Source organism: Pagrus pagrus (assembly GCF_965226575.1).
Source record: "Pagrus pagrus genome assembly, chromosome: 23".
NCBI classification, from domain to species: Eukaryota; Metazoa; Chordata; class Actinopteri; order Spariformes; family Sparidae; genus Pagrus; species Pagrus pagrus.
The window spans coordinates 14210763-14231922 of NC_140205.1; the positions used below are offsets into that span (position 1 = coordinate 14210763).

The following is a 21160-nucleotide window of genomic DNA, read 5'->3' on the forward strand; positions in this document are numbered from 1 at the left end:
TAGACATGAATGCTTTAGACACGTAAAAAAAATTAATAAAAAAAAATCACATTTCTTTTTTTTCCTGATCTGTGAGGGGCTGATCTTTCCACCAGGGAGGAGTCTCTGTTGGGGATTAAGTGCATAGGACAAACCTAATATACTGTGCAGATTTGTATTGTGCAATCTTCAGTCTGGGGTTTGACTAAGCACACAAGCAGCAGCAGCAGCACTGGTAACATTTGTTACACTTTGATAATCATGGATTTGACAGCTGAGAGCCACTCCATCCCTTTGAGTGATGGAAACAGCATACCTTTAATTGGACTGGGAACTTATGGGGATCCTCGCACGGTAAGACACACTATTGAGCCAGGTAGCTTGTGATAAGACATTAACTAACTGAGTACTGCATGTCACTTAAAAACAGTACACTGTTCAGTTTGTGGTGCACTGGGTTTGATTAAGGGAAATGACTGGTGGTGTTTTTTATAGACCCCTAAAGGAACTGCATGTGACTCGGTCAAAGTGGCTATTGAAACTGGTTACAGACATATTGACGGTGCCCTGGTCTACTTCAATGAACATGAGGTTGGACAAGCTATAAGGGAGAAAATTGCAGATGGAACTGTAAAGAGAGAGGACATCTTCTACTGTGGAAAGGTTTGGAGAGTGCTTTAAGAGTTCATTGAACTTTACAACTACAGAGTGGCTGCTGGACTTTTGCAACAACTAACGTCTTTTCAACTGCACCGATCATACAGTTGTGGAACACATTCCACCCCCCAGAATTGGTACGACCAGCTTTGGAGAGGACCTTGAAGACATTACAGCTGGATTATGTTGACCTCTACATTGTCGAAATGCCCACAGCCTTCAAGGTAAACATGTATATATTAAAGGTGCACTATGTAGTTTTGGGCAAGAATTTTTAATCAGAAGAGAAAGATCTTCATTGACTGAATAGTTTTCATGACTGAATAAACAAACTGACCTTAAAGAACAATGCAGTTTCATACTGTTTTTACTTTGTTTGTATGTGGCGGACCCTGCCACCTTTCTAGCTTCAAACATTGTTCTGGGGACCTTCTTTTTTTTTTTTTTCTGAGAACAGCTTGTTGATTCAGTTATGGAAAAACTCAAATATTTCTGCATTTGAATTTCTTCTCAAAAACTACACAGTGCTTCATCAGTACTCACTCATATAATAATAACAATGTTATTATTTTCTGAAGCCAGGAGACACATTTTACCCCAAGGATGAGAATGAGAAGCACATATATCACGAGACAGATCTCTGTGCCACGTGGGAGGTGAGACTTGAGACTCAAGAATACAGAGACTTATCTTTTTATTCATGAATGGCCAACATGGATTATAAGTAACTAATTAACTTAGTTCACTTAGTCTAACATTTGCTGGAAACAATACAACTAACAATCTGTTCAAAGTTCAAAGTCTAATTTGTTACTTTCTGCCTTTCTCGCTTTTTTTTTACACCTTGGACAGGCGATGGAGGCTTGCAAAGATGCTGGACTAGTAAAGTCTCTTGGCGTATCCAACTTCAATAAGAGACAACTAGAGTTGATCCTCAACAAACCTGGGCTGAAACACAAGCCTGTGTCAAACCAGGTACAGAGAATGTCTTAATAATGAAGGCAAATTAGAAGAACTTGGATTATCACGCCCCGAGTCATTGACTTATAATTATATTCTCAACAAACTGAACAGAAATCCTTTCAAAAACTGTAAAGATGCCCTTTAGAAAACTAATAATATGTGATAATAATGACTAATACAGCACACAAGACTCACAAAAGGAAGCATTCAGTCTATTTCCATCAACTAACAAACACTTTTTGTGCTTTTTTAACCACAGGTTGAATGCCATCCCTATTTCACCCAGCCAAAGTTGATGGAGTACTGCAAGCAGCATGATATTGTCATTGTGGGATACAGCCCCTTGGGGACATCCAGAGATGCATCCTGGTATGCAAGAAATTTGTACTAGAACTTGTGTACTCTCATTCAGTTAATGTGTAACTAATCGTAACAGATAAAAGACGCTGTGTCCTTGGCTTAAAACGCTAACATGTTGCACGAGGAAAAACTGTAAAAACTGTCCAAACCATTTCCGCAGGGTAAACCTTAAATGCCCCCCATTGTTGGAAGATGAGCTACTGGTATCAGTTGCCAAAAAGTATAACAAGACCACAGCCCAGGTGGCCTTGAGGTTCAACGTGCAGAGAGGAGTGGTTGTCATCCCAAAGAGCTTCAGCCCTGTTCGCATCAAGGAGAACTTTCAGGTTTGTTTGTGTGGCACAGTTTAGGCGGCAAATCACACCAGCATGCTGTGTGTAAAAAAGAAATGAACTTTAAAAAGTTCTGCGATTGATCTGCAGATATTCGACTTCTCTCTTTCTGAGGCTGAGATGAAGGCAATCGAGGGACTGAACAAGAACATTCGATTTGTGGAGCTTCTCATGTGAGTGTAGCGCGCAGCAGCCTACTGATGTTTTCTTCCTGTGATAAATAAATGATTACTATTTCTCTTCACTGACTCAACAGGTGGTCCGATCATCCAGAGTATCCATTTCATGATGACTACTAGACGCCACAGATGTCGAGACTTTATTTGAGTGTGACCAAACGAGTTGCCTTGTTCACTTTGTTGCTTTTAGAACATGGTGTGCCTTAACTTGAAAATAATTGTACTGTACATTTCATGAAACATTTTTTCTGATTTATACTATATGTGTTGAATAATGTAAATATATTTTTGATGAATGTGACATCATTAAAGCAATAATCTGATTGTTTCAGTTCTGTGTTCATATTTCTTTGTCTTGGTGAGTGATTTAAAGACAATTGGAAAACATTGTTCTCAGCCTCGCTTCTTCTTTAGACAGCCCCTACAGTCCCGACGGAAGTGGAGGATGGGTGCCGTAGTATATGACTGTAAACCGGTCCAGAAACACCGGCAATAATAAGATTGGCCATTATTGTTGAAAAAATATACATATTTACGAATATGACCTTTTAAACTGAACCGTGAAGCCAAATTAGATTATGTAATCGGTTACGTTTCACACTTTAACTGTGCAGTTAACCTGTAAAAAGGATGCTGAGTTGAAGTGCTGTAGGAAATATTATCATCAAATCAAATCACGCCTGTTGAACATGTAATAGGTACTAAAGACTGCTAGTCTTTTAAAAGTACGCGGTTGCTGGGATGTGGGGTTTTTATAGTAGACATGAGCTATTAGTAAAGGCAATTAAAAATAATCAAACCCCACATTAGCATATGTTTGCTAAATGTATCCTTAATTACCACCTAAATGTCATTGTCTCTCCTTATTGCACGGAAACAACACATAATAGCGGCAAAATATCGCTGTTTTCTGATGCAAGTTGTTGACAATTGCTGTTCAAACGCCAACGCTACCTTTTAGAAAACCTGCGACCTCGGAAGTATTTTAAAGTTTCCGAGTGTTCATGAAGGCACCATAACAGCTCTCCCAACCTTGCTAGTTGTAGCTAGCCCGTTAGCTAATGCGGATACAGTACCTACAGACGACGTTAAATTATACGGAAAGTGACACTCGGTAAAACAAAGCAACACGAACATTGCCCTTTTTCTACGTGATTCCGACTGGCCTATTCAAGCTATGGCGGACTGTGCTGCTCGTCCGACTTTCTCAGCTAATGTCAATGTTAGCTGCGCAACGGGCAGCAGTAGCTAGCTAAGCTGATATTAGCCAACCAAATTAGCCGTGTGCTAGTTTTCCACTGCCTCAAATGCTTCAATGAATGGGGGGTTGTTGCACGGAGTGAAGACGCCAGTCAACAGTGTACGCTTGCTGCTACTAGCCTCCCCCGTGTTGTTGTCCAGCTTGGCTATCAGAGACTCGACGAAGTGGACGTAAAGACTGGAGTTTATCTAGGAAAGCCTGACGAGCGAGCGTGATTACGTTAGCTAATGAACACTACCAGCTTGCCACAGGACTTAACCAACCGTGGATAACTTTGTTGGAAATGCATCATCACGAAGAAATCATGCACTATCCAGGTGCAGAGACGTAGCAATAGCGATGGTAGCTTGCGTAACATAATATCGGAGCCAACACTGTAAAGCCGGAGTATTTTTGTTTTGTGTTGACAAACTTATTTTCTATTTCTGTGATCATCCCTGGCCCAAGTCCTCACTGCAGGGTTGGTTATTGTGAAGTTGTCGTCTGTGAGAAGGAATGATGGCGTTTCGGACTGACCCTGCCCTCCGTCCCAGGTAGGGGAGTGGTGGTGAAGACTCCCCGGCCTGGCTTGGCCCGCTGTTTGCGGATGATGGCAAAACATTGATCAGCTTTGTTGTTGTATTAATGCATTCACTTTCAAAACCAGATCATGATTCGCCATCGCGACTGGGATGGCCTGCCATTGAAGTGATTTGTTATTCGAAGGATCATGATGGACACGGAGGAAGTTCCCCAAGACGAGAATAATTGGAAATAATCATGGACTGTTGAGCTCAACTCGGTGCAATTTTTATCAGATATTATTTTTGAAGACTGTTTCACTGGCGCCACACCGACATGTCTGCGTTTGCTGAGTTCGTCCCCCCTCCTGAATGCCCGGTTTTTGAGCCGAGTTGGGAGGATTTCTCGGATCCTTTAGGATTTATCAACAAGATCCGACCCATCGCAGAGAAAACGGGCATCTGCAAGATCCGGCCCCCTGAGGTAAACTCGCATATCATTTCAAACATAGGATTATAGTCTGCGAGAATTTGCCTGTTATGCTCCTACGTAGGTATTGCTGGATTATCAGGGCCTGCGTGTATTTTGCGTTAGGCAACGACATTACTACGTTAGTTACCATCACTCTAATAGAGGTCAAATAAGATTAATTTCTTTGCACTCAACTGTACATATTTTCCACTTGGTTGATATTGTGTTTCATCTGTTGTCCGGAAAAGTTTTGTAAAGGCGAAATAGATTCAACAGTTCCGATTACACTTGCTTTGTTTTTATTTTCTTCGTGGCTAGCTAAGTAACTCTACAGTGACTGTACCACGTTAGCTGCGAAGATGCGACATTGGGCCACATGCAGGCCTGTCGCTCCTGTCACACCATAACACCAGATTTAAGTCATGTTAAATACACATACAAGTCAACATTCCAGTAGATTTTTAATGTTTTTGTTTTTGTCTGTGTGGCCAAATAAAGCGTTACTATCCCTTCAAAATAGACTGAACAACATGTTGAACATAATAGCTTCCAACACACAGTATTTATGCCCAGATAGTCCTGTACAAAAATAGCCTGAATTGCACTTTTCAAACTGTATGAGCAGTGGTAATTTGTTATTATTATTTATAACCCATAATCTCTGTTAATAAGCTCAGCTCATGCCCCTCCCCAAAGAAACAGTGATTTTCTGCCAAGTTGCAGCATTGTTGCTCTCATGTCCTCATTGTTGATGTTGCTCAATGTGTCCGATTTCTTGTTTGCCAGGATTGGCAGCCTCCATTCGCCTGCGATGTACGCAACTTTCGCTTTACGCCTCGAGTACAAAGACTGAATGAACTTGAGGTGAGTTTGACAAAGATACACCATGCCATCATGCCAATCATGCTGAGTGAAAGTGTGTCTAGGGATTTGCTTGATGAAGAAGGAAACATGTATTTTAGAAGGTATTCTGTTTTAAATTTTGATTGACACACAAATTGTCCACAAACTTTAAGCCACTTCAAGATGGGTACACAGACTGTGCTTCCTCCTACGGTGTCTGTCTTACACCTGCCCAGATTTGTGTGTGTGTTTTTTCGAGCCTTTGACTCCTTCTTATGTTCAATGTAAAGTGAGAGCAGCAGAACAGCTCCAGTATTGGATTAAAGGTTTTCACATAACCAGAGAAGTATGGTGGTGTGTCAGAGTGCAGCCATTCAAACATCATTTTGCCCGAGGTGTCCAGTGTGCATGAAAGCAGAACATTGGTCCCCTGCATTCATAGTCTGTCCTCTCTCTCTCCCTCTCTTTCCAGGCCCTCACTCGGGTTAAGCTCAACTTTCTGGATCAAATCGCAAAGTTCTGGGAACTGCAGGGATCCAAGATCCGCTTCCCTCATGTGGAGAGAAAGGTTTTGGACCTCTACCAGCTCAGCAAGGTAAAACTCAATTAGATCAGTTTAGGATTGTTTTTTATCAACTGTTCTCATTTTGTTTTGTTTTTTTATTTATTCATTTTTAATCAGAGATTTTGTCTATCATAGTAGTTTAAAAAAGCCCATATTGGATGCTTGTGTGTTTTAGATTGTGTCGTCAGAGGGTGGCTTCGAGACAGCGTGCAAAGAGAAGAGATGGTCCAAGGTGGCCAGCCGAATGGGCTTCCCACCCGGGAAAGGCACCGGATCACTGCTGCGCTCACACTATGAGAGGATCCTTTATCCGTATGAACTCTTCCAGTCTGGGGCCACGCTGACTGTGAGTGGTGCTGAGTTAACATAGACCAGCTAACACAGTTTGACCTCGCTTCATACAGCTGCACAGTAGCATTATGGGGGTTTACTGACAAAAAAAACAACCCCAATATGGAAGCAAGTGTAAACACAGTGTTATTGTTGACCTAAATTTTCTGCACACTCTTGCTCTGGGCATTCATCCATTTATACGATTTCACATGAGTTATAAAAAATCATTTTTTAAAATATATAATAGAGCAAGTTGCATTATGTGGACATTTTGAGAGTAGATGTTATTATTTGGTTACTCTACTTTTTATCCCCCATCGAGCTTAATCTATTTTGGCTGTTACCAGTGTCGCTTCAACCAAACTTGACCAAATCAAACATGCTACAAAATGATTTGAACCAAGTGTCACAGTATTAATAATAGCAATGCTTTTTCAAAGCCTGGAATTAATTTCAAAGGTCTCCAAAAATCTCTAATTTCTTTCCACTCCACTCCTTTCAGGGCATCCAGCGGCTATACGATGAAGGAGACGATGGGGAAGAGGTAGATGAGGGAATGGGTGAGGAGACAATGGAGGAAGAGGAGCAAGATGAGGAGGAGGACAAGGAGAAAGATGGGGAGAGTGATGGAATGCAAACCAAACACCGGCTTCTGCCTGAGAGACGCTCCAGGCGCCTAAAGTCCGAGGTAAATGGGAAAAGAAAAAACTACAAGAAGTGTTTTGCTACAATTGTGGTAGCTGAGTAGATAAGGTGATGTAGGATACAATACAGAGGGTTTATGCATTTGATCAGCTGATCTCAAAAGTGTGATAAGCTGTTTTACGTAAAAACATATTTTGAGTGGAATTTTTGATAAATGTGTCCTTTGTGTGCTCAGTTTTCAATTTAAGCCATTTGCAAACAATGTGTTTTCATAGCACTCATTCCCCCCCTTTATTCCTCTTAACATCCTTTGCTTTAAAGGGACAGTTCATCCTAAAATCAAAATTAAATATTTTCCCCCTTATCTTTAGTGCTCTTTATCTATCTAGATTGTTTTGGTGTAAGTCGCTGAGTTTTGACAATATCGGCTGTAGAGACGTCTACCTTCTATCAAATATAATGGCACTAGGTGGATCTTGGCTTGTGGTGCTCAAAGTGCCAAAAAAATATGAAAAACTCAACAGTAATGTCTTTTCCCAGAAAATAGTGAGCTGTTTTTTATATTCTTTCTGCCAAACTAAGCCATGTATCCATGTGCAGAGGGAAGCTGCAGCTACTCACGGACGAGGGACTAGCTAATGTTACAGCTCAATCATCCTGCGCTGTCCATGGTGATATGGTAGAAAGAAAGTAGTTCCTACATGAAACATCTTATATCAAGGTCTGTGGATTATATATATATTTTTTTGTCTTGTTTTTGCGCTTCATGCAGTACAAGCTGAGTGCCGCCTAGTTCTCTATGGTCGATATCTCTAAAAGTTTGGAACTCAAAACAAAACAATCTAGATGGATATATAACACTGCAGGTAAGAGGGAAAATATGTTTTTAAATTTTGGGGTGAACTGTCCCTTTAAGGATCCCTCTCCCTTTCCAGATTCCCAGCTGTGGCAGACATTCTCCCCAGAGGCCGTCTTAACATTTGGCCTTTCAGCAGGATCACTGTTTCACAGTCTGCTGTTGTTGCTGATGTTGTTGTTGCTCTTCTTCTTCTCTAGAGGGAAAACAAGGAGCCAAAAGGTCTGAAGATCTTTGGTACAAGTCCCAAGATGGTCGGCTTGGAGATTGTATCAGCTGGTGAGGATCATTTTTGTTTGACCTGTATTTTCACACATGGTGAGTATTTCTATCCTTACACCGGCACTTTTTCCTTTTCACTCAGATGATGGATTCAACAAGAAGCAGCGTCACCTCAAAGCCCAGGCCTTTGCCATCAAAATGAGACCACGCAAGGAAACCTTGGAGGTCAACTTTGTGAGTGTCAGCTGATTGTGATCAGCATTTTCCTGATGGGTGATGCTTGGTATATCTTGTGAAACAGCAGGCGTGACCTTTTCTTTGTGTTCTGTGGTTCTGATCCCCCAGATCGACCTGTACCTCTGCCTGGTGTGCGGACGGGGCGATGAGGAGGACCGGCTCCTGCTGTGTGACGGCTGTGACGACAGCTACCACACCTTCTGCCTGATCCCGCCTCTACAGGACGTGCCCAAAGGAGACTGGCGCTGTCCAAAGTGTGTTGCTGAGGTATGGCTTAAGCACTGTAGAATTGTAACTAATTAATTTGTCTTTCCTTTAGATATTTAATCTTTTTCACTTGATGTAAATTGTACTCAGTGTGTCCATCTACCCTCACAGGAGTGCAGTAAGCCCAGAGAGGCATTTGGCTTCGAGCAGGCAGTGAGAGAGTACAGTCTCCAAAGTTTTGGAGAAATGGCTGACCAGTTCAAGTCTGACTACTTCAACATGCCTGTTCATGTACGTAAAATCCCCTTAGTGTAATATGTAAACTATACATGGACGGCCTTTCATCATCTGTCTGTCACACTTTCTTCTTTTACAATTGGAGGTTAAATGTGTTGCTAACAGGCTTTTCATTGTTGAGATAATGCATGGGGAGTTCATTATTACCGCCTTGTGCCCCCAGATGGTCCCCACAGAGTTGGTGGAAAAAGAGTTCTGGCGCCTGGTAAGCAGCATCGAGGAGGACGTCATCGTGGAGTACGGAGCTGACATCAGCTCCAAGGAGGTGGGCAGCGGATTTCCTGTCAGGGACGGTAAAAGGAGGCTGCTGGGAGATGAGGAGGTGAGACCATTGATCTCTTTTAAGTTTTTAACTTGACAAACCTGTATTGAAGAGTTCTTAAATTTTCAATATATTGTTTTAGAATATGACTTGTTGTATTTTTCAACTTTTAGAGAATTTGTTATCTGTGCATATCACATTGAGTACCTCAGTTCATTATTTCTGACATGTTCTGTGAGTATGTTATAACTAGTGAACTACATTTAATAAGGATTCCCGTGTGTCCTAGTGTCCTAGGTCATTTTAATCATCAGACTTCCATCTCACAGATCCTTCAAAAGTTTTTTTCTTGGGGTGTCTGGTTTTGGCTTGTCTGTGTTCAGACGGGAAACAATATGGCACCCGGCTGGTATCAAACAATCTCATATTTCAGCTAAACAGTATATTAAAATATGATTTTGGAAAAAAGAAATAGGCGAGAAGTAGATGATGCAGTAATAGAATCTTAGTTCATATTTATTCCGAACTGCCTCATTTTACAGTTTGGTCTGAGTTTGACCCCTGATCAACCCTGGCGACCCTCTTAATCTAACTCTCTCTTGAATGAGAAGGTATAATCTGATTTATGATGGAAATGAGCTGGGAGCTCTGGGTACAGGCAACATGGAGGGACATTGTAATTTTACAAATCTGGTTGAAAATTGTTAAAGTTTCCCTTTAAGTAAAAACATGACATGTACCCTGAAATGAAAGAACACTCTTTGTTCCCTTTCCTGTTAGGAGTATGCCAACTCAGGCTGGAACCTGAACAACATGCCAGTGCTGGAGCAGTCGGTGCTCACCCACATCAATGTTGACATCTCGGGTATGAAGGTGCCCTGGCTCTATGTGGGCATGTGTTTCTCCTCATTCTGTTGGCACATCGAGGATCACTGGAGTTACTCCATCAACTTCCTGCATTGGTGAGACTCAACAAAGATTGCTCAAGAATTTATTACAGTCTGATGATTAAAATAGTCACTCTGGTGTATTTAATGTTAATTTATTTGTCTGTTCTCCAGGGGGGAACCGAAGACCTGGTATGGAGTGCCGGCCTCTGCAGCAGAGCAGCTGGAGGCCGTTATGAAAAAGTTGGCTCCAGAACTGTTTGACTCCCAGCCTGACCTTCTCCATCAACTGGTCACCATCATGAATCCTAATGTCCTCATGGAGCACGGTGTCCCTGTATGTATTCTGAGCCTTCACGTTTGTGTATCTGATAAGATTTTGTCCACGTTGATTATTAGTTATATTTATGTATGTATTGCACCCTCAGGTGTACAGGACCAATCAGTGTGCAGGGGAGTTTGTGGTCACCTTCCCCAGGGCCTACCACAGCGGCTTCAACCAGGGCTACAACTTTGCAGAGGCTGTTAACTTCTGCACCGCTGACTGGGTGAGGGAAAGCAAATCCTTCTGGCATTAAGAACAATTATTTTTTCCTTGAATGTGTTTATTCATCTTTCTCAAATGCCCATCCCTAGTTACCCATGGGTCGTCAGTGCGTGGCCCATTACAGACGCCTCCACCGCTACTGCGTCTTCTCCCACGAGGAGTTGCTGTGCAAGATGGCTGCTGATCCAGAGAGCCTTGACGTGGAACTGGCTGCCGCCGTCTTCAAGGAAATGGGAGATATGATGGAGGAGGAGACTAAACTCAGGCAGGCTGTCCAAGAAAAAGTGAGTTACTTATTTTTGGTTTGGTTGGTTTTTGCTTGTAAAAGGTCTGAACTCATGCCTTACCTTTCATTTAATGTAATTGCCTCAACTTATATTGTGCCCGATGGCATCATCAATTCTCTTTCCTTCTCTACAGGGGGTGCTGTCCTCAGAGCAGGAGGTGTTTGAACTTTTACCTGACGATGAGCGCCAGTGTCACAAGTGTAAGACAACCTGCTTCCTGTCTGCACTGACCTGCTCCTGCAGCCCCGATAGACTGGTCTGTCTCCACCATGCAGCAGATCTCTGTGACTGCCCACACGGCAATAAGTGTCTTCGGTGAGAGATCTGTCAAGAAATCTAATTTGTCACAGCCTAAATTTGATTCTTTCAGGCTTGGACCACACACACACCACATTTTCAAGTCGATATCTGCACAATATTTTTCAGATATCGTTATGATCTGGAGGAGTTTCCGTCCATGCTTTACGGGGTCAAAACACGGGCTCAGTCTTATGACACCTGGTCGAAGAGGGTCACCGAGGCCTTGGCTGCCGACCAGAAAAACAAGAAAGGTTTTAAGCTTTAGTTCTTCTACAAAATGTGAAAAAGTTGCCCAAAAACGGTTGTGTTATTGTAGTGGTGTCTGTTTGTGCCATTGCTTGATTGTTTTGTGTGTCTCATAGATCTTATTGAGCTCAAGGTTCTGCTGGAGGATGCAGAGGACAGGAAGTATCCTGAGAAAGCGTTGTTCCGCCGCCTGAGGGAGATGGTCAAAGAGGCGGAGACGTGCTCGTCTGTAGCTCAGCTGCTGCTTAGCCGCAAACAGAGGCACAGGTCAGTGGACATGAATACACCTTAATGTAATCCAACAGACAAGTGATGTACTGATTGCCCAGCATTTACACAGTGTGCACTGACCCGTCTCTCTTTTTTCATGTGTATGCAGCAGTCGTCTGCGCTCTGAGAGCAGTCGTAACCGCACAAAATTGACTGTGGATGAGCTCAAGGCCTTTGTGGATCAGCTCTACAGGCTGCCCTGTATCATCAGCCAGGCCCGACAAGTCAAAGTTAGTCCCCTCAATTCCTTTGTGCTTGTGTAGTCCACACTTAATGTCTCTTTCCTTTTGTTCTCTTCCCTCTATAAATCACCCGCTTTCGCCACCACAAAACTTGTGCTTGACTTTTTACTCCCAGGAGTTACTAGAGAATGTGGAGGACTTCCACGAGCGAGCCCAGGTGGCGCTGTCGGACGAGATGCCCGATTCCTCTAAGCTGCAGGCACTGTTGGACCTGGGTAGTGGCTTGGATGTAGAGCTGCCAGAGCTGCCTCGATTGAAACAGGAGCTCCAGCAGGCCCGCTGGCTCGACGAGGTTAGCTCAGACTTCACCGTCAACCTGTTTGTCTGAGTTGTTGTAACTGTAGCCTCATGTAACATGTGCTGTCATTGTCGTGTCTCAGGTGCGTGTCACCCTGGCTGAGCCTCACCGCGTCACCCTGGAGCTGATGAAGAGGCTGATAGACTCTGGGGTGGGCCTGGCTCCCCATCACGCTGTAGAGAAAGCCATGGCCGAACTACAGGAGATCCTCACTGTCTCAGAGAGATGGGAGGATAAGGCCCGCGCCTGCCTGCAGGCCAGGTAAGAATGCATTTGCACTTTTCCACAGCTCTGTTCATAACTTAATGAACGACAGGTTTGATACAAAGTCTTCAAGGTCTGCAAAGTGACAGTGTACATAATTGCCATGGGTATAAAAGAACCCTATAAAGTGTATTTTCATGATAGTGTTTGTAGTAATAATTTAGATGTGATGATAAAGAGTTCAAAAGTCTGACAATTTTTGGTTTAGGTACCTTGAAATTATTTAAGATAAGTGCTTGAATTTTACTCAACAAAAAACAAATTCAATCTTATTGGCTGAGCCATACATCTAATGCCTGTCTGTCCTCATATAACCCCAGACCTCGACACAGCATGGTTACCTTGGAGAGCATTGTCCTGGAAGCTAGGAACATCCCAGCATACCTACCTAATATTTTAGCCCTACGAGAGGCTCTTCAGAAGGCGAAGGAGTGGACCGCTAAGGTGGAAGCCATTCAGGTATTGTCTAACCCATATCTCAAGCCATGTGACCTTGAGGACCTTTGATTGTGACTTCCCTCAGTGCTGTGAAAAAGGGCATTTCATCTGTAAACTGTCTCTAACCCTTCTCCTTCTGTGAATACACCTCACACAGAGCGGCAGCAGCTATGCTTACCTGGAGCAGCTGGAGAGCCTGCTGGCCAGGGGTCGCTCCATCCCCGTTCGGCTCGATCCACTGGCCCAGGTGGAGTCTCAGGTGGCCGCAGCCCGAGCCTGGAGGGAAAGGACAGGTCGCACCTTCCTCAAGAAGAACTCCACGTACACACTGCTCCAGGTGGGCCATCATAAAAAAGTTGATCTGATGCTCTCTGCTTCTCGGAGTCAGGACTGTGTAAATTGTGCTGTATACAGACACTTGAAGGCAAATAAGCGTTATGAGTCTCAGATCACATTTTTTTTGTAACTTCAACCGATGTTATAATGTCTTGTACCAGTAGGATATTAATAAAAAATATATTGTTGCTACCCTGTGTGTCTCCTTTTAGGTCCTCAGCCCTCGCATTGATATCGGGGTCTACGGCAACAGCAAGAGCAAGAGGAAACGTGTCAAAGAGCTCATGGAGAAGGAGAGAGGAGGCTTTGACCCGGATGCTCTGAGCGACCTGGAGGAGAGCCTGGAAGAGGTGCGAGACCCTTCCACTGTTGTAGCGGCCTTCAAAGCCAAAGAGCAGAAAGAAGTGGAGTCCATCCACTCGCTCCGTGCCGCCAATTTAGCCAAGATGGCGATGGCGGACCGTATTGAGGAGGTCAAGTTCTGCTTGTGTCGAAAGACGGCCAGTGGCTTCATGTTGCAGTGCGAGCTTTGTAAGGACTGGTTCCACGGGGCGTGCGTGCCTCTGCCTAAGACGGGATCTCAGAAGAAGCTGGGCGTTGGTTGGCAGAGCAATAGCAAAGACTCCAAGTTCCTGTGTCCGCTGTGTCAGCGGTCGAGGAGGCCAAGGTTAGAGACTATCCTGTCGCTGTTGGTGTCGCTGCAGAAGCTGCCAGTGCGTCTGCCTGAAGGAGAAGCCTTGCAGTGTTTGACAGAGAGGGCAATGAGCTGGCAGGTATGCATTAAAATTACATTACTCATTATAGCTCATTTATATGGAACACTTCCACACTAAATTCTCACCTTAACACTGGTCCGACTGTCATACCAGGACCGAGCGCGTCAAGCTCTGGCCACAGAGGAGCTGTCCTCAGCCCTGGCAAAGCTGTCTGTGCTGAGCCAGCGCATGGTGGAGCAGGCTGCTAGGGAGAAAACTGAGAAGATCATCAATGCCGAGCTGCAGAAAGCTGCTGCCAACCCTGACTTGCAGGTACTTCAGACTCTTACCTTTCATCAAATGTGGCACCTACTGCAATTTCAGATGTAACCAGAAGAGGGCACTAATGTGTAAACATAAAATAGACCACAAGATTGGACGGACATCTACAATGTGAAAAAGAGTGCAGGGAGTTAGAGGCACCTGATGGCATTTTGCCACAAACCTTTATAATCCACTGGATGTATTTTGATAAAAATAGTATACAAAGTTTTTTTTTTCTGACACATTCTTTATTTACACCCCTAATTACAGTTTTTGAAGGGTAATAATAAAAGAAGATAGCAGCTATTTTGGTACTCTGCTATTGGAGAAAGCCACAAAAACATTAAAAGCACTACATACACAGACCATGAAAAGAAATCGAAATGATTCGTGACAAAGTCAATATAAGACACATCAGCGATGTTGAGTATGTTTGTGTATTTCTGTCCTTCCTCAGGGGCACATCCAGACTTTTCAGCAGTCAGGTTTCAGCAGAGCCACATCACCTCGCCAGTCCGTGGACTACGATGACGAGGAGACGGACTCTGACGAGGACATCAGGGAGACTTATGGTTATGACATGAAGGTATGTGAGGGCAGCAAGGAGTGATGCTGTTCAAGATGCATATAATCAAGCAGGAATTTTTTTTCTTATCCTTACCTCTTGGTGCATCTGTTTGTGCTGCAGGACCCAGGCGAGGTGAAGCCCTACCTGTTCTGCGATGAGGAGATTCCTGTTAAGTCTGAGGAGGTGGTCAGTCACATGTGGCCGGCTGCCACGCCCTCCTTCTGCGCTGAACATGCCTACTCGTCAGCCTCCAAGTCCTGTGTGCAAAGTGAGGCCAAAGTCACTTACGTAGATAACGTCCGTTTCTTCGAGTCTGAAACGAATGTCTTCATTATCTCATACTGAATTTGCATTTCAGATGTGGGCACGCCCAGGAAGCAGCCCAGGAAGACCCCCCTGGTACCTCGCAGCCTGGAGCCGCCAGTGCTCGAGCTGTCCCCGCAGGCGAAGGCGCAGCTGGAGGAGCTGATGATGCTGGGAGACCTGCTGGAGGTGTCCCTGGATGAAACCCAGCACATCTGGAGGATTCTGCAGGCCACGCACCCCCCGTCTGAGGAGAGATTCCTGCAGGTCATGGAGGTAGGGAGGTCATCCATTATGTAACCTGATTGCGCAGCTAGATAGAGACTTAACATTGGATTTGGGTCGGTTCTGATTTTGTGAAAAGATGCATAGATAGAGGTCAAATTATGGGGAAAAAAAATCTCATGTCATCTTTCCTACCTTTTCTACAGCCTGACGACTCTCTAATGGAGAAGCCACTAAAGCTCAAGCTCAAAGATTCAGAGAAGAAGAGGAAACGGAAATTAGAAAGAGCAGAGCACCACCACATGCTGATGGCGGCGTCCGCTGGCGGGGCTTCGGCAATGGGCGACATGCGACCGGCCAAGTCCAAAGAGCTGAAAAGGGTGGGTCTGGAACTGGGTCTCGGGGGCAAACCCAAGAAGAAAAAACTCAAACTGAACCTGGACAAGAACCGGGAGATGAAGCAGCTGGCCAAACGGTTAGCCAAGGAGGAGAAGGAGAGGAAGAGGAAGGAGAAGGCAGCGGCCAAGGCGGAGGCCATCAGGGAGGGGCTGGAGAAGAGGAAGGAGAAGAAGATTCTCGACATTCCCTCCAAGTACGACTGGTCCGGGGCTGAGGACTCCAATGATGAGAACGCTGTGTGTGCAGCCAAGAACTGCCAGAGACCCTGTAAAGATAAGGTGAGGACTCATGATGTCATCGCCCTCTACAGAGTGTTATTGTGATTTGGTCATTGAATCTGTACTTTCCCACATATATAAGTCTGAGATTCAGCACTTAAGATGGAGAGTGTGTTGTCAAGAAGTTGTGTTGCAGTGAAAGAGGCTCAAGAGGTGAATCATAGATGATTGATAAACACAGCTACAGTTTAGCAATTAACAGAGGTCAAAGGCAACCATGTGACTGAGTGCAAACTCAAAGGTCTTTATGTTTTAAATATTATTCTTCAAATATTCATTTAAAGCCATGTCTTTACTTGGAATATGGACAAAATTCATGTGGTGATTATTAGCATTATCTAATATTGACAAATGTAAACAAAATCATATCTTAAAATGTTGTCACTTATGTCCCATTGAGTCCAAATCGGCTGCCAATATTCACATGCTCAAGTAACTAACTGATTTTCTCAATATTGTAAAATAATAGGCAATTAAATTAGCTGTTAGTTGTATCCGAAATATGAAGCGGACAAAAGTAGCAAATCCTTTCATTGGAGAAGCTTGAATCAGAAAATTAGGGAAATTTTTGCTTGTAAAATGTAATCGTCTGCTGATCGACTTATCAGTTAATCAGCTAGCTGTTTCCACTCTGAATATAATTTTCAAAATACATATTTTCTCAGTGAATTGTCTTGTGAAAATAAATATATCACACTGAGAGAATTTAGATAACTTTCTGTTGTAATCATTCACATTTACAGTTAGACTGGACAGTTGTGAACCACCGATTCTAAATATGAGTAACTTGTTCGAATACTTTGGAGAAATGATAAGAGGCTCATTCATTTGGCTGGACTATGGATAAAATGTATTAACATTTGTATATGGAAGGGCCTGTAGAGACATCTCGCAACTCCCTTCTGCTGTGATTAGAGGCTGCTGATAGAACTTTACATTTTCTGTATATTGACTGTCATGATGATGTCTGGAGTTGTAAGTTGGGAAGTACTTCTCAATTAGCAGTCTCATGTTCCAAAGTTTGATGTGAAGTGCAGATTGACCTAATTAGATTGGACATGATGCCCTGTTACAATGTGCCTTGACCATGATGTTGGCCGACTTGTGAGACCATGTGAGTTAGAAAATTCTTGACCCCTCCTACTAACATCCCCGCCAAAGTAAGAGCAGGCAGTCTATTCTGGATGACACTTTGGAGGCCTCTAAACCTCCAGCCCATGTCCAGGTGAATGACACAGGGTTTTTTTTGTTTGCCGAGTTAATACCGAACACTTCTCAAAATGAAACATCATGGAACTTTATTGAATATCAACAGCTGATAACAGCACTGGAACACCTTAAGGAGAGTTACACATAACGTATTAACAGGACACACTGATGTGGTCCTTTTCGGAGACGGCACCGCAGACTGTCCTCCAAGTTAACCAGTGGCTAGTCTGATTCTCATGTGTGTCTGCGGGGGCAGCCAATCGGAGCCGAGGAACTGGTAGGCATGCAGCTCTGTGGGTGGAGTAAAGATGGTGAAATTATGAAGGTGCTGCTCTGAAGTGGGCCAACAACACCTGATGTTGGGATGATGCATTTACTAATTATAAAATCCAGAACACAAGGTCAAATCTGGTCAGCTGTGTGTTTAATCTGTCTCGATGATAGAATGGCGACCTGTCCAGGGTGCACCCTTCCTTTAGCCCAGTGCATGCTGGGAAGAGGCCCGTGCCTCTGCACCCTTGAACAGGATCACCTGAACATGACATAAAAATCTCAGAGAAGTGGTTTTGGCCTTTTTCAAAAAGAGTTGATGCTCTTCGTGAGAGATGGAAACACCTTTTCTGAATAAGTTCTGATGTAGTGAACATTGACCTTGCATGATCGATGAGCTGTTTCTGCTCCGAGAGAAGAAATGAAAAATAATGTAAGATAAAAACGGTCTCCTCATCGCTCCTTACAAATCACTATTTGCTGTTCAACTGGCAGCACGATTTATTTTCCTAGGATAGCAAAGGAATGACCTGCACTACTCTGCCTTTGATTGGTTAACCCTGATATTCTTACCCTAACTCAAACCAATAATCACTAATCATATATAAATGTACCCAACCAACAAAGGCAACAAGTACTAGCCAATCAGAGGAGTATAGGACAATATGGAACTTTTACCTTGAAACCTCTGAAACCTCTATTTGTGTATAAATGTACTCCCTTTTTGTTTAAATTATTATACATTTAAAAATGTTCCCAAACCCATAACATAAAATGAATAATAATCGCGTCACTGTGGTGGATGTCTCTACCGATTTGTCTCTCAAGAATCAAATGTTGTGTGACTTGCTGCTAAAGATAGCAGCATACAACCACAGTCATAAATGTATTTGTTGACTTGATAAATTAGTGTGTTTGTCAACCAAGTGTAGAAAATATTTGACTCTAGCCTCTTAATGAACTACACTTATCAGAGAAGGAGATGCAGATGAAGAGAAGCAGTGGAGAAAGACTTGATGATGATGTTTGTTTCACTCCATAGTAAATTAGCTGACGGTCGTTATACGTGTGCAAAACATGTCCCTGATCATTTACAGTCCATCAGTGTTTGACTTTGTTTTCAGTACAATAGATCAATCAAACAGTGACAGACTTGCAGCTTTACCGTGCTGTTAAAATTTACACTCGAGTGATGTTTTTCTGGAAGTTTGTGCTCTACTTGACAAACCCCTGTCACGTTTTTTTTTTTAATAACCTTCCTGTTTCCTTGTTGCCCCTCCTTAATCCTCACTCACATGCCTTCCTCCGTCTGCCCGTGTCTATCTCCAGGTGGACTGGGTGCAGTGCGACGGCGGCTGCGACGAGTGGTTCCACCAGGTGTGCGTGGGCGTGTCGTGCGAAATGGCCGAGAACGAAGACTACATCTGCATGGACTGCTCCCGTAAAGCCGCCGGGGTGAGCCCGGGAGGAAGCGTGGCGATAACCGTGGAGGAGGTAGCGGAGGAGAACGTTGTAGTGCTGGCGACGTCGATCGGCGTGCAGAGCCTGCCGTCGTCGGCTGTCGGGGCGTCGTGGTCTCACGCGCCCGCCGCCTCTCATCTAAACCCAGCAGCTTCACATCAGCAGCAGCAGCAAGAGCCTCAGCAGGGCAGTTAGCGCTTAAAAACACTAGAATCCAGGCAAGACTGTACAGAATCTGAGGAACAAAGAAGCTGGGGGGGAGGACAGGTCAAACCAGAGGTTTTTGTGTAACGGCCTGGATTATAGAGCACAAGAAGAACTTGCATCTGGAAGGCAGAGAAGAGTCCGACTGACATGCGCTCTCTCTGTGCGCGAAGATCTGTTGAATTGGCTGTTAGTACTCAGACAAGACTAAGTCCTCCTACAACAGTTTTAGGTTTAGAAACATCCCCCGAACAATAACAAGTCATCGGTACACTTACTTAAAAACACCCACTTACTCCAGCTGTTGTATTCAGTGCAAACAGGCAAATAAACAGACGTGTCCCCAGTTGTGTTTTACTGGACGTCCTGACCCGCTCCCCTCTGCCCTCCGCCTGGCTCCTCAGACAGTAACATCTCAATATGTAGGATTCCAGACTAGGAAAACACAAATGGTTGTAATGTAGTGGAATTATTTATAATGTACATACTTTTAAGCAATTAAAAAAAAATGAATTGTGGCTTTTTTTGTTTTGTTTTCTCACCTTTAATAAACTATTCCTAGTCAAATGATTGATAATTGTGATGTTTTTTTTTCATTGTGTGAATTTGCTTTTACGAGCCAGTTTGTCCGGACTTTTCTTTCTTTCTTTCAAATAACAGATTGTCTTTAAATCATGCAAACAAAATGAAGCAAAAGTATAATTTTAAAAAGTAAAATTTGAGGGTATTTTTGTGTCCTTTTATTTGGCTGGAATGCCAGAGTTTGACCCACCAATCATCCCGAGGCCTCTGCAGTGACTTGTTGATTGATTTCAAGTGGCAAGTTAAGCTTCACATTTCCTGTGTTACTCATTAAGCTCAATTAGAGGCGAGATGTCGAGGTATGTTGCTGAATTCAATAATAAGCAGGCAAATGTTTCACACAACATGCATGAATTCCCGAAGAGATGACCTTGCTGAAAAAATTCTCTTAACAAAAAATCTTTGATTTTTTTTTTTCCAACATGGTGGGACGGGAAAAAGCATCAATTTTATAGGAATTCTACATCAACGTCCGAATTTGCAGGGGAGGGTTGTGAGAGGGGGCTTGGTGGAGGGCTGCGCTGAACTTCTAACTCAACCAAGTCAAATCCGGTGTGAACTGACCTCAGCTGCTTTTCTGACTCACCTCTGTCACCGCTTTGACCGGGGAGAGTCAGAAATATGCGATCACGAGGGGCTGCGAGGCATCAACACAATGAAGAGTAATGGTGCATAATAGATTGCACAACTGCAACAGTCTGCTCTGTCATCTTATACCGTTACATCTTCATCGCCTGCAGTTTGTTGTGTCGACTGAGTGGAGTCTATGCATGAAAATGTAGTCTGGAGTCTTAAAGGGGCATTATGTAGTCTTGGAAAATAAATTAAAACCCAGTTTTGTTATATTTTCAATATTAATGAGGAAATACAAACTCAGAAATATATATATTTTTCCATAACTGAATAAACAAGCTGTTCGCAGAGGAAAATAAGGTCTCCAGAACACTGTTTGAAGCTAGAAAGGTGGCAGGGTCCGCCACATATAAACAGAGTAATACAGTATGAAACTGTGTTGTCCTTTAAGGTCATTTTGTTTGTTTAGGTTTATTCAGTCATGAAAATGAAGAGTTTATTTAGTTTGTTAAGGCATGAATAAATCAGTCAATGGAGATCTTTCTCTTCTGATTAAAATGTCTTCCCCAAAACTACTTAGTGCACCTTTAATGGTAGATTAGACATGATGAACCTTTCATAATAATCACTTTATAGCAGTGATATATTTGAAGGTTTCTGTGAATTTCTTTTATTATAAGGAGACACTTTTTATGTCAAGATTTGTCTGTTTTTGCATTTTTTGTAAGCCTGCTAAAATTTAATTTCTGCCTGACATCAACTGGAAACAACCTCTGAATGAGAT

At 43.3% G+C, this 21160-nt stretch overlaps 2 protein-coding genes across 3 annotated transcripts; both read left to right on the top strand.

Annotated features, from left to right (window-relative positions):
* Positions 1-150: 150 nt before the first annotated feature.
* Positions 151-2766, top strand: LOC311252416 (aldo-keto reductase family 1 member D1-like). Its single transcript, XM_084345567.1, has 9 exons — positions 151-333; positions 475-642; positions 744-860; positions 1215-1292; positions 1489-1611; positions 1859-1968; positions 2120-2285; positions 2382-2464; positions 2548-2766. The coding sequence occupies exons 1-9, from the start codon at positions 241-243 to the stop codon at positions 2588-2590; spliced, it is 981 nt and encodes a 326-aa protein (XP_084201693.1). The 5' UTR covers positions 151-240; the 3' UTR covers positions 2591-2766.
* A 720-nt stretch (positions 2767-3486) lies between these two features.
* Positions 3487-19792, top strand: kdm5a (lysine demethylase 5A). Of its 2 annotated transcripts, none has more exons than XM_084346278.1 (29): positions 3487-4715; positions 5490-5567; positions 6019-6141; positions 6287-6457; positions 6947-7132; positions 8146-8224; positions 8310-8401; positions 8504-8671; positions 8783-8902; positions 9072-9230; positions 9951-10132; positions 10232-10394; positions 10486-10605; positions 10694-10888; positions 11025-11206; positions 11318-11442; positions 11554-11704; positions 11817-11937; positions 12065-12241; positions 12330-12508; positions 12832-12970; positions 13107-13286; positions 13498-14058; positions 14155-14313; positions 14762-14890; positions 14993-15140; positions 15231-15451; positions 15607-16077; positions 18886-19792. In XM_084346278.1, exons 1-29 carry the CDS (start codon positions 4569-4571, stop codon positions 19210-19212), a joined length of 5253 nt encoding a protein of 1750 aa, XP_084202404.1. In that variant the 5' UTR covers positions 3487-4568; the 3' UTR covers positions 19213-19792. The 2 variants fall into 2 exon arrangements, with proteins under 2 accessions (XP_084202404.1, XP_084202405.1); XM_084346279.1 differs by having other exon boundaries at positions 8513-8671.
* The last annotated feature ends 1368 nt before the right edge of the window (positions 19793-21160 follow it).